Source organism: Drosophila mojavensis, unplaced genomic scaffold (assembly GCF_018153725.1).
Source record: "Drosophila mojavensis isolate 15081-1352.22 unplaced genomic scaffold, ASM1815372v1 contig_74, whole genome shotgun sequence".
In the NCBI taxonomy this organism is placed as follows: Eukaryota; Metazoa; Arthropoda; class Insecta; order Diptera; family Drosophilidae; genus Drosophila; species Drosophila mojavensis.
This window is the reverse complement of record NW_025318899.1, coordinates 2,150,619-2,162,927: the sequence shown is the minus strand read 5'-3', so window position 1 is coordinate 2,162,927 and position 12,309 is coordinate 2,150,619. Positions and strand designations below refer to the sequence as shown.

The 12,309-nt window shown below is 38.8% G+C and overlaps 2 protein-coding genes across 2 annotated transcripts; one reads left to right on the top strand and one right to left on the bottom strand.

Annotated features, from left to right (window-relative positions):
* LOC6586619 (multiple inositol polyphosphate phosphatase 1) lies at positions 1-12,013 on the bottom strand. Its single transcript, XM_002012194.4, has 5 exons — positions 11,864-12,013; positions 1,824-2,086; positions 1,526-1,762; positions 1,114-1,355; positions 1-1,043 (listed from the first exon to the last, which is right to left on the bottom strand). Exons 2-5 carry the CDS (start codon positions 2,082-2,084, stop codon positions 389-391), a joined length of 1,395 nt encoding a protein of 464 aa, XP_002012230.2. The 5' UTR covers positions 2,085-2,086; positions 11,864-12,013; the 3' UTR covers positions 1-388.
* Positions 3,575-4,095, top strand: LOC6586618. Its single transcript, XM_002012193.4, has 2 exons — positions 3,575-3,728; positions 3,797-4,095. The coding sequence occupies exons 1-2, from the start codon at positions 3,661-3,663 to the stop codon at positions 3,921-3,923; spliced, it is 195 nt and encodes a 64-aa protein (XP_002012229.1). The 5' UTR covers positions 3,575-3,660; the 3' UTR covers positions 3,924-4,095.
* Positions 12,014-12,309: the final 296 nt, after the last annotated feature.

Below are 12,309 nucleotides of genomic sequence, written 5' to 3'. Positions count from 1 at the left end.
TTATAAAGCTATTTAATTGTTAACATTTGTATTTAGTTGTCACAAGCAGAGTTTAATAATTAATTTAAAAAAGCTATTTGTGTGTTTGTATGTGTGTGTGTGTGTGTTTCTGTTTCTTGTCTAATTGCTGTGTAAGAAGTGTTCGTTAAAAGTAGAAAATTTACATAGATTGAAAAATACTTTTAATGCCTCCAACGCACCATGCGATGTTTTTTCTTCGCTCTTTTGTTTGTGCCTTTTGATTTTGGTATTTTGGTACGAATTTTGTACATTACATATTAGAGACTAAACTAAGTTAGATCGGTGACGGTCCTGTGTTGGAGCTATTGTAAAGACTTGCCATATGTATGGAAGCCTTGACAGATCCACTCACGATCCTTGCCAGTTTCTAATGCATTAAGTAGACAATGGCAGCGATTAGCCCGGTGACTAGCATCGAGGCACGTCCCACCGATGCAGCCGATCGACAGTAATACTCATCACAGTCGGCCTCCAAAATGGTCTTGTACTGGGCGAGTACGTCCGACCAGTTGCACAGGCCCACATTGCACCAGTCCAGCTGAACGGCATTCTGATTGAGGAAGAAGACAACCTTCTCCTTCTCCAGCGAGGCGGGGCAATGGTATTTGACGCCCACAAAGTTGGCGGCAAAGGGACCCAGCTGGCTGGTCTTCCAGCGGCGACTGCCCATGGAATCGAAGTTATCCGCTCGCAGCTTGATGTCATCCCTGTTGATGCCCAGCGCCGTGAGCAACGTCTGCAGGCCCGACGAGTGCGCGAAGTAGGCCACAACATGTGGCGAAACGGGACTGCTTAGACGAGCGACCATGTCCTGGACGGCACGGCAATTGAAGCGGGTGTTCTCCTCGAAGCCGTAGCCCGAGCCATAGTAGTACTTCAGGTCCTCGGCATATTCCAGCACGGTCACCTGCTCCGGTAGGAAGACGCCGCACCAGACGCTCGTGCGATCCACCCGCCAGGCCTGCTCATAGCGGCAGATATCGAACATCAATTTGATGTCATCCTCGGCCAGGAATGTGAAGCTGTGCGCGTTAAGGAGGGTCAGAGGGTTAGCAATGCATTGGGATTTGACTCAGCTCACTCTTCACTCACCCAAGTCGTTTCGTAATATCAGCCATGGTGCGATTCCAGATGGCGCTGGTACGAAATTTCTGATACTCGGAGCCCTCGCCCTTGTAGTTCTTGTCCTTGAAGTCCGAGCAGTAGTCATAGGGACGCAGCAGCAAATCCTTTTCCGGTATATCCGCAGCGGTGGCCACACTCGCATCTCCGAAGAGACCCTCGGCAAAGCCCTTGAAGCTCTCCGTGGTGCGCTGAGTGTCCGTGTGACGGAACTGGGGAGGGGGACGAAGAGAAAGGGGTTACAAATCGTATTTCTTTAGGGTCTAAAATAGTTTTTAATGAGACTTAGAAAACTAGTTCATCGGGAGCATCCCAGGGATAATTCTTGGTCTCTATTTCTTATAGACCATACCATATATTCGAATTTATTCTTAATTCTTACCAAATAGTAGCTATCATTGTATTTGCTGGGCAGCACTGTGGGATAGTAGCGCTGGTAGAGCTTGGCTGTGCCGCGCATGTCCTCGTAGCCCTGGCTGGTCAAATGCTCCTCAATGTCAACCGTAATGCTCGCATTCCATTTCCACATCTGGATGGCAGTGAGATCGATGAGGCAGAGAGCATTCTCATCGGGCTTGGTGCGGAGCACGCGATAGTTTTTGATAATGGCATCGCGTAGCTGAAGGGAAGACAAACATCGTAAGAGATGGACTCAGTTGGGACTAGGACTGGGCACCTACCTCCTCTAGTCTAGGCGCCTCCCGGATGGTGCCTGGTGTGGGCAGACGTGTGCCATGTCTGTGGTAGATCCACATCTTCTTCGGCTCACAGCCGGGCACCTGGTACTGCTTATCCATGTTGGTGCCCTTGACGATCTGGTAGGCCGTCTTCGAGCTGAACTGGCGGGTCTGTGGCCGCTCCGTATCCTTGCCAAAGCAATAGTCCTGCTGCTGCTGGGCATAGGCCAGGCAGGCCATCATCAGGAGCAATAGCAGACGCATGACTGCAATGAGAGTGGAAAGTGTGGCAATCGTTGGTGTAAAAATTTAAATGAAATTTAAGTGGGCCCAGCCCAGGATTTTGTCGAATATCCTTGAACTGTCGCCCAGATGTCATATGTGTGGACAGCGACAGCTGAACAACTGAACAGGTGTGTGTATGTGTCTCTGTGTCTGTGTCTGTGTGTGTGTAGAGGTGGAAGGCGGTCACTAGGTGTGGCATTTAAATTGCTTTACTCTGCGCGTCTGCCAAGGAGTTGAGTTGAGTCAAGACAATAAAGGGCAGGGCCCCAATACGAATTTTTTTGCTTTCTACCCATAAGAAAATGCTAGCACACACGCATACACACACACACACACACATACTGACACACATACACCTGGAAATTAGGCTAATGATTTTGCGACTGACAAATTGCTGCAGTTTTGCTCGGCTTCAGCTAACCTTAGTCATCATAAAATCCCACTAACGCCTCCCCATTGATTGCTCCGATTCCTCCCGCCATGCGAGTTGTTTGTGCCATTAAAATAAGTTCATGTAATGTTTCAATTTGTAGCACAATATGTTTACATAGAGCGTTACCCGCATCCAAATTGATTTACAATCGATGTGAATAACGCAGCACCCCAAGCGATACGCTCGACCGGCGCCTGGATGGTCGCCTTCCTCGAGTCTGTCCTTAATGAATTGACAATATAAACTTGATTAAACCAATTTGTATACGATATTTGTTATTCAATTGCATAGGCTCTGCACAGCATAGTATCCCTCTATGGACCCTTTTCTGGACACCTCCATTAAATCTTTGCTAATGCGCTCCAAAGACCTTACCCCCTCCCTACGCTTGTCACTCTAACACCCTCTAAAATCCGCTCTCTTAATGATGACACAATATACGCATAATTAATACAATTTTTATTTACTATTTTAATTAATTGCAGACGCTCTTTACAAATAAATTGTAAATAATTTTTTTAACTGTTCAACCTAGATATTAGAGTACTCTATAGTTTTTTTCCCTGACCTCTACGAACTTTTTAGTTCCCCATACCTCTTTCACTATCCATTCTTAGTCTTCTTTCTTCATCTGCGCCAAAATCCACTTGTAGACTAATTCCTAACCTACTTCCTAGACTTATCTCAGATAAGATTCATTCCATTATTTCTTCTTTTTCAACATTTTTCTGTGTCACTTCCTATACCATTTACAAGACCATTTCCTATATTCTTTCCTCTAGACCTACACTACTATTCCACTCAAGACTCCTTTCTAATTCTCATCAGACTTCGACCCTTTCAACACAAACTACTATACTTCTCTATAAACCCCTTGACAAATATCCTCCCCAGATCCTACATGAATTCCTGGATTTCACTCTATATTCTGTGCTTCCCCCTTCCATGTACCTCTAGACATTTCTATATACTTCCAGCTAACCCTTCTCCATACACTTCTCTAAACATCTATCTAGCCCCATTCAACTGCAGTAGGCTTTGCTCCCTAGCTAACTGACAGCTCTAAAGAACTCATTCAAATTTGTTTTACGCACTTTCTATTCGCTCCAAAAAGTCTCAAAAATGTCTATCAAGCAATTGTTAGCTAAGCTCAAGCCCACCAAGGCTCAAAAGACAATGGTCGCAGTCTTGTAAGTAGCTATAGCTATCTCGCTCTATATCTATTCAATATAGCTCTATCTACTTGCCACGCCCACAGCATACCATCTGCAGCCACCTTTGGCATGGCTGCTGGATTGGCCATCATCTATTTTACCGACTGGCGTCTCATAACCAACTATATACCACTCTACAATACCAAATATCCCAAGGAGCCAGCTAAATAAATACCCAGTAAATACCCTGTAAATGAAATTGCATTTAAGGTCGGCCTCTCAACAATTTATTTCTTGTGACTGCTTATTATAAAACCTCAATGTATTCTGACTGCCGATTGAAGGTCTTTCGCATAGTTCAATAAACAGTTGAGCTCGAAAATTATATATGTATGTACATCTATACCAATATTTGTGTATCTTTGTGGGACTGTGGGGTATATGCATTTCGTATGCGTGTTGCCACAATGCAAAAGTAAATAAATTGCTGCCAATCAAAATAAACACACATAAAATCAAAACTATGAAACAAAAACTATTAAATCGAGAAAAACAACAACATCTTTTTAGTTTTTAGTTTTAGAAACCAAAAATAGATCGATGAGAAGCGTCAGAAAGTGGATTATAAATCATGTGATACCCTCGTTATAATAATTTGAATTATACTTTGAAATTCTACAAAATTCATTTGTTGATTAAATATTTAATTTTATTTTAATGTATTTTAATTTATTTTTTTTGAAGCTGAACTTTGGGTTTTGCGTTCTAAGCGATAGCCTTTCAAATTCCCAAGAGATCTTTATCACAAGAGAGCTGTAGCACTCACATAACTTAATTCCCAAGGCAGCTAAAAAAATATATGTACTATATGGGGTCTGTCACGCCTCCTTCAGCCAGTAAGAGGTGAAACATCAGGGAAAAATTGTGAACATAGAAGAGATGGAGTAATAACAGAGTGAAGATTGGTCGATAGTTTATTTAGGTTAAATGACCTCAAGGACTACTCGAACTACAGGGTTGTCTTCTTCTCTTTATAATAATCATTTTCATCTTTTCCCTACGTGATTTGTACTAAGGTCTACTTCTATATGTGACATACCGCAAGTCCATTCTAAGCTATCCCATGCTCACCTCCAATTACAGGGTATATATGGAGATGAGCGCACATCTGTGCTCATTGTTTACAACAACATCTTCGGCAGGCGCTGCCCTAATGCAATTGTGCAACATCTCGCGTCACGTTCGTGACGTCAGACAGCAAATGGAGCAGGAGGCGCGAGTGGGGCACACGAAATGGAGCTGGGAGCTGGCCGATGGGAGGTAGGGCACAAGTAAAGTCGAACTAAGTGCTGTCAGTCGCAATTTTCCAATTTCAATTAGACGAACAACGCGAGGCCAAAACCAAAAACTATTTCCGAAGGCCAGCTGTGCAGATAGAAAATCGAGAAGATCGAATCGCCTTCGTATGGAAACTGAGATGCAAAGCAAAACAGCATTTGATACTCGTTCAGAATGTGATGCGGGTATATTGGTTGGGTGTAATGTCAAGACACACATTAGAGACATTATATTTGAGACTTTATATTTGGATCTTATACTCTCATCTTATAAAGTTCTAAGATTTTTGAGATACACCCTTTAAGGGTGTGGCCAAAACGGATATAGTTTAGCTGGTATATAGGTTTATAGCTTATTACTGAGTATCCAAGAATATGAATATATATAGATATATCTATATCTAGGAGCACAGCTAATCGATTTATATAATATCATTCCACTCTATAATGGGTATTCTGCAGTCAATCAGGCCCGACAGCCACAGGCTTACTCGACTTTTTTATATTTCAAGACCGTCTTAGCGATTAATTGCACATTGAATGGTGCTGGAGGGGGTTGAGGGTGGGCATAGCTGCGGCTACCCTCTAATTGCCAATGTAATATTCCCACCCACTCCCAAGTGTGCCGCCTCTCGAGGCCCGTTTGATTCGTGCAATTGAATGCGTCGCCTTTGTTTTCTCAATGCGAAATTAAAATTCCAATTTGAACGGCGCGCATCTGCTTAGATCACTGCGAGAGCACTATCTATACGGTACACATATAGGCACGTATATACACATAAATATATATATATACATGTATATTATTCTGCCTATATCTGTACAGCTACAGTTAACAATCTAAACTGCCCCCGCGAGCCCATCCCAGCCCCCGCCCACAACGCAACTACAAATCGCGTTTATGTGTTTTAAAATAGCCATTGAAATCGCGTTATTATACTCCTTATATATACCCTTGCCTTGTGGGTATTATGATATGTATAAGGCATTGCGACAGACAACTTTGAAATCGAAAAGTGGACATATACACGCACATACATATGTACATATATGTATATGCCTGATAAGACGCGAGTGTGTTCGTTCTATCGCAACGAGACAGTGCTTCAGCGTTTCTTATTGACACTTGCCATGGATTAAAAATATAAAAAAAGACAGTTGAATCGTTTAAAGAGATTATATAAAGTTTATGTAGTAATAAAAATTAAATGAAATCAATTTCAAATCAGAATTTTATTATTTGTTGACGATTATTTTTATTTATGATTAGAAATAACTAAGAACTTTGCTGACTGCTTTTTCCGATTTGCCACGCCCCCCATACATCATATCTCATTCAATTTGAACTGTATAAATTCCAAGTCCCTAATCATTATCATCAATAGTGCTCAAGATATCTAAGAAATTTTTGAAATAACTATATATGTATATAGTAAGGATATATATTCGATCGATAATATTTATAGGGTCCAAATTTGTCTTCAATAGTAGTGCACCAATATACTCATTTCACTTTCGCGAATGAGTATAAATAGTTTTTATGAAAATTCCGATCGTATTAACAAAGTATTAAACAGTTATGTAAATAGCTCCATTATTTGCTAGTTTTAAAGCAGATATAAATCCATATTCGCTTTGATATTTAGTGGTATTTAAATGGTAAGGTGGTAAAGAAATAACTATCACAGCTGTATAAATATATATGTATAAATATTATATGTATAACTGCCTAATCTACAATGAAAATGCCATTATCAAATCTATAAAATTCATGTTAAATAAATGTTAGGAAATTTTTGAAGAAACCTATTTTGTTTTAACAAAATATATATGATTTATAATATATGAGTAAGACTATTAAACTCTGCCAAAACTTAAGCTCTAAATTTATGTTTATATTCCAAAATCATTTTAAAATAAAATCCTGCTCTATGTGAAAGAGTATATATTGATACAGTTATAAATATCTATATACACATATATACATATTTATACACTTGCTCATATTTCATCGTTATAAATACAATTTAATTCGTGCTATTTCCCATTTGTTTTTACTATGCCTTAGTTGATTTATTAATTTATTTATGTTTTCATTCGACGTACGTGACATTTACTAATTTTTGCTTAATTTTACGCAGAAAATTTCGCATGCGAAAAATTTGTTCCCCGTGCCGAAATATACATATATGTATATGTACTTTAGTATAGATCTAATATTTATGCTGCCAGCTGCCACAGATTTCATATAGTACTAAACAGAACTGACCAAAAAAAAAAAAACCCAATACAAAAGAGCTCCAATCATAATTTAATTGATTTGTTATAGAGGCACGCAGATTGCCACAGCTCCAAAAACAAAGAGAGATCTGACTCTCTCTCCTTCTCTCTCTCTCTCTCTCTCTCTCTCTCTCTCTCTCTCTCGCTCTTTCGATCATTGAACTCAGCTCTGCAATTTTTTAGAGATTACGCAACATTATTAGATATGAGCTTCGAGCATTTCTAGTTGATTGATAAACACGCAAGTGCCAAGCGTTTTCTTAGCGTTTCTGACGCGTTTTTAAACGCCCAGCGCTAAATAATCGCTGCTTAATTTGCAAGTGTCTGTCAAATCTGACAGTTGGTTAACAAAATTTGTTGTTGGCACAAAAATAAGCTACTATGTGAAACTAATAGCAATGCAAGATTTGAGTGAGTAAGAGAAAACTCATATAAAAATTGGATACATCTTAGAAAAAAAAAAATAGTGCCTCATATAAATACAATAAAAAATCTTAGAAAAATAGCTAGAATAGTAGATAAAATTTGGATAAAAAAAAATCATAATAATAAGTGAGTGAAAAAATTATTTACTTAGCACATTTAAAGCTTGTTTCAAGATATAATATAATTTTTTTAAAATATTTGTAAAGATATGTAAACAATATTTTTGAACTAAATTTAAGAAATAAATGAAAAATTGTTTTGTATATAATTTGATCAACAAAATTAATTAATTAATTAATGATATATAAAAAGCCATGTTTATAGATATATTGATTTTGCATTTGAGTTTCCCAGTGAGCTTTTCTCTCAGTGTACTAATTAGCGAAAATATGCAAACTGTTGTGTGTATCAACAGAGATTTTAAAGCGGTCAATTAGCATAAGATGAAAATCGAATGTAAGCACTTGATAGGAATTTATATATATATACCGGAATTATATAATTAAATATGCCGCACAACAGCTCTACAGCCGGAATGAAATCAAGGAAATTTATATAATAATAAAATTAAATTAAATAAAATAAAATATGTCTAGACTTGGGAATTGAGATTTCATTGATCTGCATCTAGTTAGTATGCAAGAGGCATGGGCGAACCCTTTAGGATACATATAAACTATATATATACGCACACACATGTACATATATATATACACATCCAATTGTAATCAAGTTTGGGAGACATGTCTGTGCCGCATTTGAAATTAGACAGAGAGCTGTGAGCATAAATGTCAGACGATTCCCCAATGAGGCGCTTGATCTTCGCTCTGTGGGCAAGAAGACATTTTAATTTATCACTTCTCCCCCTATAGACATATTGATCGTCTCACTGTCTGTCTCTCGCTCTCTCTCTCACGCGCTCGTTCTTTATTTAAAGTGCTGACCTTAAGGGTATAGTTAGCCATTGATATGTGGATGTGGGCAGGGGAAGCGCTGAGGTTGTGGGCAGGGTCACAAACAAAAATTTCCACACACAAATTTTATTTTGACTATTGGAATTTTGTAAGAGTTTTCGTGTATTTTTCTGAATTCCGTAATGAACCAACCCGAACAAAAAAAAAAAAACTATTTGGCAAAAAACAAAAGACGAGCGTGTCGTAAAAACTTAAAAATAAATAAAAATACTTAGCAGAAAGCGAATGTTTGTGTTTTATGTAGCAAATTGAAATTGAAAACATTTTCAAATCAAATACATATTAAGTAATACCCATTAAAATAAAACGACTCGAAAGCAGAGCTAAATTTGACATCAAACGCTATTTTCAGAGCACAAAAGCAGGAAAAGCGGGAAAACTGTTTGTTTTTCTATTCCATTTCTCTATCTCGTTCTCTATCTGTTGGTTAAGGTTAAGTGCAGATACTGCCACTAAACGTCTAATGCCAAAAATCTATTTGGCAACGGGGCCAAAAATAATTATATCTAGACTCTAAGAGTCCAAAAGCAAAGCATTTTTTTTTTAGATTTTTTTTCTTGACAAATTTTGCAAAATTTATTCAATTTTATTTTAGTTCAAATGAAAAATGAAAACTGACAAATGTGAAAACTATGGAAACTGTTCACAGCTTATGTGAGGGTGTGAAATGAAGTGCAGTAAAGGAAATAAGGGAAAACCGGTTTTCCCAAGTCGTTTTCGAAAACCAATTTTCATGTTGGCCTAAAAGTCGAGCTGCGATCAGGTAGCCAAACACTTGAAGCGTCAACAGCAAACAACAAAACACAAAACAAATAGCTAAGGCATACACACAAACACACACACACACATACATACATACACCCATCTATTGCCATACACCTTCACACACACTATCAAAGCAAGCAAATGTGCTGTGCGACATTCTTGCGTACAGTTTGTTTTGATACCCTATGTAAATGCCTTCCAGCAGGGCATGCCAGTTTCCTAAGTGTTTACGTAAGGCTCTGGGATTAGCCTATAGATGAGTGCATCTGGCTTATATTATTTGTGTTTGATAAAGATCAAAATTACTTGACAACAACTGAAGCAAGCTGGGCCTTTCTCAGTGTCTTCTATGTAAGTTCCTCTATTTACTCTAGCTGGATTAACTCTATATAAGAACTTGACTTCACTCAAGTTTCAGGCTCAGCTTACTCTATTTTATTTTACATACATATTGTATTCTACAGCTCTTCATACTTCCTTTGCTGAACTTGTCAATGCCCTTTTCGTTTTTCTTCTTCTGCCTTCATCAAGACTCTTTCAGATCCAATTGAAGACTCGCCTTCGACGATGTACAGCACATCGTCTCCTTGCTTAAGCCCTACGACAACATGGCTCGCTTGTCATCTATTTATCTTTGGCTTTTACCAGTTTGTCCAAGGTTTAATGAGCCACAAAAAAGCAGAAGAAGAAGAAGAAGAAGAGGGAGAGCAAGTGGGAGACGAGCGTGTTTAATTAGCTCCAAGCGGGCTATTATAATATCTGGATCTTATTTTCATTTTTGGGGCTGTGGGAAGTCGCGTGCTGCACTGCCTCGGGGCAAGTCATAAATCTGTATACCTGGCGTGGGCATGTCGTGTGGGCATGTGGGCATGTGGGCGTGGCATGACCACTGTTTATCCTAGGCCCGAGCGATTTGTTTAGCTTATCTCAGGCCGTGTACAACGCGACAACGAGAACGACAAAAACTTTTTAATTGTTCCACATTATATCATGCACAAGCATTGTATTCGTTTCGCTATTCTATGTCATTTCATTCTCTCTTTTTTTGGGGAATTTGTTAATTCATTTGAGTGCCAGTTAATTATTTTGATTTCGCGCGTTTTAGAACGCGTGCAAAAAACAAAAACGCGTGCGATTTGCATGCGATTAAAGAGGGAGAAAGAGAGAGAGCAAACTGAGTCAGCGAGGGGTTTGAGGCCTGGAAGGGGGACAGAGACAGGGGCTGGGTATTACCACTGACAGCAGCCAACTGCCTAGAGGAGAGTTCAGTAAACCTAGGTTAACAGCCGAAAGACAAAACTTTCCAGCGGAAATCGTCTGAGACAAAAGAGCTTAGAGATCTACAAGAATAAGACGAAGATGCCATACACTGGATAGAGATAAAATAGGAATATTGTATGTAATTATATTTGCGAATCAGTCTAGAGCAAAGGCTTAAGTAAGTTCTATATATATGGAAAAATAAGGTCAATTGTAATCATATTAACGAAACTACAGAAACTAAAATTCAATATTATAATCAAGATTTATATCACTGTCAATTACTTAGTAAAGTCTTGAGTCTTTAAATTATTTGAAATAAGGAAAGTTTTCTTGGTACAACAATTAAATTTGCCACATTTGCTAAATTGTCACATTACACTTGAATAAATAATAAGAACTGGGACAACTTTCCAAAACTTAACATGAAATATAATTGTGGCTATTAAGCTTGGAGACAGAAAATCATAAGCTAACAAACAGTTAGACATGGCAGCAACAACTCTAGCTCTCTTACATATATAATTACAACAAACTCTGAAAAGTACCAAATATTTCACATATTTTACGACTTAGTTAAAATACCTTCGACTAGGGTAAAAAATCACACGCTGCGTGGCTGAAGAAGCCGATGAAACCCAAGCTGAAGAAGCAGCAGAAGAAAAGCACAAAAAACCAAAACAAAATGTTACCAAAGACTTGATTTATGTCATCCCCCCGCCCCGCCTTCTAAATCAAATTTCAGCGATTTTTCATTCATATGCAAAAAGGTGGCTCACAAGAAAATTAGCCGGGAATTCGGTTGAGCATTTTGTTGAGCTCATCAAAAAGTCGAGACAAAAATTACAATGTTGTTTTCATTGTTGTAGTTGTTGTTGTTGTTGTTAGTCAAATCAAATGTCGTGTCGATGCGAGAGTCTAAGGCGTATCGAGTCATTTATATAACTAATATTAGACGATTATTAATATTGGACGACAAACAGGTTTTCTCGCACATAAACAAATGGTATTTGAATTCTTGTTCTCTGTATTTGTTGTGTTTAATAATCAGTTAGGCACTTGTGCACTTGCTATTTATATTTGGTTTTATTAATGAATAAATTTTTAAAATGCAACGTTAAAAACAGACCTATATATACGTAAATATTTGAAATGCACTCGGAGGCAGCGCGTAATTAATTTCTCAACCGTTTCACACAAAGCGGGTAAACAGCCAAACGGGCAGCGTAACGTAACGCAACTCAACCGCACACGAACGCGTCTCAAATGAAACTGAAACGAAAGAGCGTAAAGCACGAGCGTTTATAGCAAAACGACGCGTGAGAGCGCAACTCTGCTAGCAGCAGAGCTCGTAGCAGAACAGTTGAATGGCAAGAGCAGAGCAAGCAGCGACACTGGGCAGAGCAAAACACGAATATCATTATGAGAACAGCCACGAAAGCTGCAAAGGCAGGAGCAGCAATGCACATCAAGCATCAACGAGCGCAGCAGCAGCAGCCGAGAGTGGGCAGCGACGCAGGGCAGAATAGTAGCATAGTAAAATAGGCAGCAAAGAGAACGCATGCAGAAAGCGAG